Below are 5212 nucleotides of genomic sequence, written 5' to 3'. Positions count from 1 at the left end.
CCTCTGTCTAGTAGTGACACAATGAAGGTTCCCTTCTTGCACATTGAATAATTTTACAGAGATGCGCGTTTGTCTGAGAAGCTTATTAATCATTTGTCCAAACATTTCACAGATTAAAATGACTAGGAGTACAGGCATGCTTCCATTTCATATGCTAACATGACTCCATTTTATTTTGGTTAAAAAATAATAAACTGCTTCTAAGAATGTGATATAACAGATTTTGTATGCAATTGTTCTAGTACAAAAGAAGAAATATATACTAAAACCTCATGAAGGGGAAGGAAATGAACGTACTGAATTTACCCTTCAGCACAGGTGTGGCATGAAATTCAAACTTGTCTTACAGGATCTGATTGAAATTTGCCTTAGCAATGCAATAGCCCTGTAACGGGTCATTGCCTAACAATTTATCTATAAATGCCTGAATGAAAACAGCAAAACAACTTAGTCACAGAAGTGGCAGCGCAACAGAATGATTTTCTTCATTATTTTCCTGGCTGTTCTACTTCTCATCTTTAGCAGACATTTTTTGTTTGGAATATTCCGGCAACAAGGTCCCAATGAACCCCCTCTGGACAAAGGACCACTGCCTTGGCTTGGCCATGCTCTGGAGTTTAAAAAAGACATTCCAAAGTTCCTCCTGCGCATGCAAAGGAAACATGGAGACATTTTTACTGTGCAGTTAGGGGGGTACTATTTTACCTACTTAATGGACCCTTTTTCATTTGGAGGAGTAGTGAAGGAAAGCAAGACAAAACTGGACTTTGAGACATTTGCCAAAGACCTAATACTGAAGGTATTTGGCTATCAATCCATAGAAAATGAGCACAAACTTTTAATGGCTGCAAGCAACAAACATCTAATGGGGAAAGGATTGGAAGTGACTACCCAAGCAACAATGGAAAACCTCCAGTATCTGATGCTTCCTAGTGATGGAAACTGGGATAATGGATGGAAACATGATGGTCTTTTTAACTATAGCTTTAACATTACCCTTAGAGCTGGGTATCTGGCATTATTTGGCAGCCAGTTTCAGAAAACAATGACTAAAATGGAAAAAAAGAAAGAGTTTGATCATGCCTACTCAGAAAATATTTATTGCATTTTTAGGAAGTTTGATAAAATGTTTCCAGAGCTTGTCTATGGTGTCTTGTCTCCAGCACGTAAAAAAGAAGCTGACAGGCTTAAGAATTTATTGTGCAAGTCGGTTTCTTTTTCAGAAATATCAAAACATGAGAATGCCAGTTTCTGGATAACAGAACAAATGATCGAGAAAGCAAGTCTTGGAATACCAGAATGCATGCTGGACAAAAACCTTCTAATGCTTCTGTGGGTTTCTCAAGGTAACACAGGACCTACTGCCTTTTGGTTACTCTTGTTCCTCATGAAATATCCTGATGCCATGAAAGCAGTGAGGGAGGAAGTGTTTAAAATTTTGAAAGAAACTGGCCAAGAGGTGAAACCAGGTGGACCACTGGTGAACCTGACAAAGGAAATGCTGTCCAATACCCCAGTCCTTGACAGCGCAGTAAATGAAACCCTTCGTATGACAGCAGCACCTATCCTGACAAGAGCTGTGATGGAGAATATGACTCTAAAAATGTCTGATGGGCGGGAATACTTTATTCACAAAGGGGACCGGTTAGCCCTTTTTCCATACCTTGCTGTACAGATGGACTCAGATGTATACCCTGATCCTTACATTTTTAAATTTCACCGATTCTTGAATGCTGATGGAACAAAAAAGACTGAATTTTACAAGAACAACAAAAGGTTAAAGTATTTCAATATGCCCTGGGGTGCAGGAGTCTCAATATGTCCTGGAAGATTTTTTGCCATTAATGAATTAAAACAGTTTGCATTTTTGATGTTGGCTTACTTTGAATGTGAACTAGTGAACCCAGAACAGGAAATTCCGCCAATCAGTTCCACTCGATGGGGATTAGGCTCCACACAACCAATTAATGATGTACAATTTAAGTACAGACTAAGATGTTAAATGAAAGTATGCCAAACTGTCCTGAAAACTGCACATCTGGAACATTTAAGAAAAAGGCTATCTTAAGAGATAGGCATAGTATACAATAACACACTTTAAAAAGTTGATGCATTGCTAATATGATACAGAGCAATTTTTTTCTTTATTTCTATGATAACCAGTTGGCATTTTTACTTTATAATGTTAATGTAAAATAAATAGCTTATTTGCACAAGTTATTCTATATAGTATATTCAGACTTTATTTTCTAAGTTTGAAAGTCTGTACATTATGTGTATAATTTCCAAAAAACAATAAAGTTCGAGTTTGGGTTTATAATAAATGTCACAATAAGTAAAAAAAACAGCAGTTTTTATATTTCACTTTGTACTTTAATTAAATGCTGTCGATACTCACTCATGAATGAATGTGAACAAATGAGAAAACTGACAACTTTTCTTTTTGCTGTGAGGAAATTTTTCAAATAGTGGGCAAAAAATACAGAAACAAAGCCTTGGGCAAAATATGAAAAATACCTAAAATATATCACACAAAAAGAATTACTAAAGCAAACATCTATAGCTTATATATTTGAAAATGTTTAAAAGGGAAATAGCAAAGATCCAAGATCAATGTTACAGTGAAAGCATCTAAATTAAAGCTACATCTTCAGAAAGGGTTAGTAAATGTCTGATTTACAAATTTGGTTCCAAACTTTACCGAGATGTACACACTCTTCCTGTGTGTTCCTGCTCACTGTCACCTCTGTTTTGAGGTAAGTCTTTTATATTGTTTCACTTTCAATCATGCAGCAAGTGGTTTGCAGAGGTACAACCAACTTTTTTTTCATATTCTTTTCTCAGCATTTTATAGCTTGTGAAATCTTTATCAGCTTAAATCTTTTTTGTTTATGTACTGCAAAGGGATATTCTTCTATATAAAGTTCTAAGGAAGACAATGGAAGGCAAATGTGAATGAGAAGGAGTGGACTTCTAAATCATTGGCATAATGATTAAGGTTTTCACTTTATAGACACAAGGAGCAGCATTTGACACGTACATGGGGTAATTGGCTAGGCTTAAAATGGCCCACAAGGGCAGTTAGCCTAGTATTGATCTATGAATTAATGGCAAAGTGGAGCATTTCTTTTAGCCTCTTAAGAAATTATTCTGAACTCATCAAAACAATCAGTTTTAAAAGCTGTTCTCATTATAAGACAGATTCTAACATAGGTGCAATTTACATACACAAACTCCAAGTCATACAACCTAAGGGAAAGTAACTTCCAGAAAAACATCATTTGGATGAGTTGCACCCACAATAACAGAGGGTACAATAAGTCATTAATGTTGCCTTTTATTTATTTATGTATATATGTATGTATTTATTTGTTTGTTTATTTTAAACAAGAAACATCTTTATTAAGTTACCACTTATGACATAGGCAATCATACATTCATATAAATGAAAACAAACCATATTGACATAATCTGAGTTGCAAGCATTATACATCATAAACCACATTGATATAATTTGTGTTGCAAACATTATATACATCACTTATAATCTACCCAATCATTGTCAGTCAAACATTACATAGCTCATTTAAATCCTGCCTTCTTTTAAACCTTATTGCTCCCCTGTATATTGTTCCAACAGTTCCATTTTTTGTATGTACTTTGCTCCTACCCTTTTCTAAAGATTGCAATTCCAGTTGTTTTATCTCTGTTACTATCTAAAGCTGTTAAATAATGGGGCACAAATGTATAAATAATGGAACAAGGATGTAAAAAAAAGAACAGAAAGACAAAAATGGAGAGCTAAACAGACATTTACTGTCCTGAGAATTATAGCCCAAAACAGAGCAATGAAAGCTCAAGAACAGATAACTCAGAAGTTCAGTTCTAGATATATAAAGGTCACTATATACGTATTCATGCTGGAAAAAAAAGGAAAAAGTATTATTGCAGTAACATTACAGAAGACATGATGACAGGACCATGTGATGAATCCAAGAATTACCCTAATCAGTGCTATTTATCTTTCTAAACATAAGCTTTTAGTCAAGACTACTAAAAAGACCCAACCAAGCTAGAGTCTTCACAGTGTAATACCTTAAACCTCCTGTTGGGGCAGCCTATGGATATATGCAAATGACCCCTTTAGGACTATAGCTTTGCTGTGAAATCCTTTTACCCTTTGTGATTGGATCCAATCATAAGTTTAATATCAGAAAGAAGCAAGATCTCAGGAAGGAATACGGTAATGCTGCATTGTAGGCATAGTTTCCTCTAACCCAGTGATCAGTTTGCGGAAGTTGTACTTAAGATATTTGTTCACAAGTAAAGGACAGTATACTAGAAGTTTGTTTTGTGACCTTTGGACAAGAAAGATCTAAAATATGGGGATTTCAGAACAGGTATAATACATTAAAAGCTGCTGTAAAGACAATTTAAACTGAAATCATATTTGTTTTTCTTTTTTTTGTGATTGTATGTGTAAAGTGCAAATGATGAACACCAGTATTTGACTTACTTTGTCTTGGAATATAAACGTAAAAGTGGAGCTGAGTAAAAGAACTATCCTGTCTTCCTCTGCTCAAACTACCATTTAGTAAATCAAAAAAAGATAGCTATACTTGGAAAAATGATTCACTTTTCAAAAGAATTTATGAAGTAGGGTTGCTTTTTCTTGCATTCTATATTATTGTATTTAGTATGCTTAACTTGAAAATAAAGTGTATATATTTCCAGTAACTATACAAAAATATTTTGGATAAATAAGATTTCACTCATTTAATCTGCTTTTGTAACATTCTCAGTCTCAAAATGTCCAAAGCTACAGCCCAGAGAAAATAAGATGCTAAGCAAATAATTAACCAAGAACATTAAAACCTAGTAAACAGAGAATGTGATAAGGGCATCACCTCCTCAGCACACAGTTCATCTAGCACAACACCCACCTGTCTCTACAAGTACTAGACAATATAATGCTCATACGCTACACCAACTCTCATTACCCTTAGAACCAAATTCCACAGCACTGCACATGCTGTGTCACACCATCTCTTATTGCCCCTAGAACCAAACTCCACAGCACTGCAAATGCTCTGTCACACCATCTCTCATTACCCTAAGAACCAAACTTCATAGCACTGCACATGCTCTGTCACACCATCTCTCATTATCCTTAGAACCAAACTCCAGAGCACTACACATGCTCTGTCACACC

The 5212-nt window shown here is 35.2% G+C and overlaps 1 protein-coding gene across 1 annotated transcript; it reads left to right on the top strand.

Annotated features, from left to right (window-relative positions):
* The first annotated feature begins 468 nt into the window (after positions 1-468).
* On the top strand, positions 469-2113 carry LOC122802033 (5-beta-cholestane-3-alpha,7-alpha-diol 12-alpha-hydroxylase-like). The gene has a single exon (XM_044071766.1). It carries the CDS (start codon positions 476-478, stop codon positions 2000-2002), a length of 1527 nt encoding a protein of 508 aa, XP_043927701.1. The 5' UTR covers positions 469-475; the 3' UTR covers positions 2003-2113.
* Positions 2114-5212: the final 3099 nt, after the last annotated feature.

Source organism: Protopterus annectens, chromosome 5.part0 (genome assembly GCF_019279795.1).
Source record: "Protopterus annectens isolate FY-2018-M chromosome 5.part0, PAN1.0, whole genome shotgun sequence".
Taxonomy (NCBI): domain Eukaryota; kingdom Metazoa; phylum Chordata; order Ceratodontiformes; family Protopteridae; genus Protopterus; species Protopterus annectens.
Note: the sequence above shows the minus strand (reverse complement) of the source record. Positions and strands in the feature narration are given on the sequence as shown.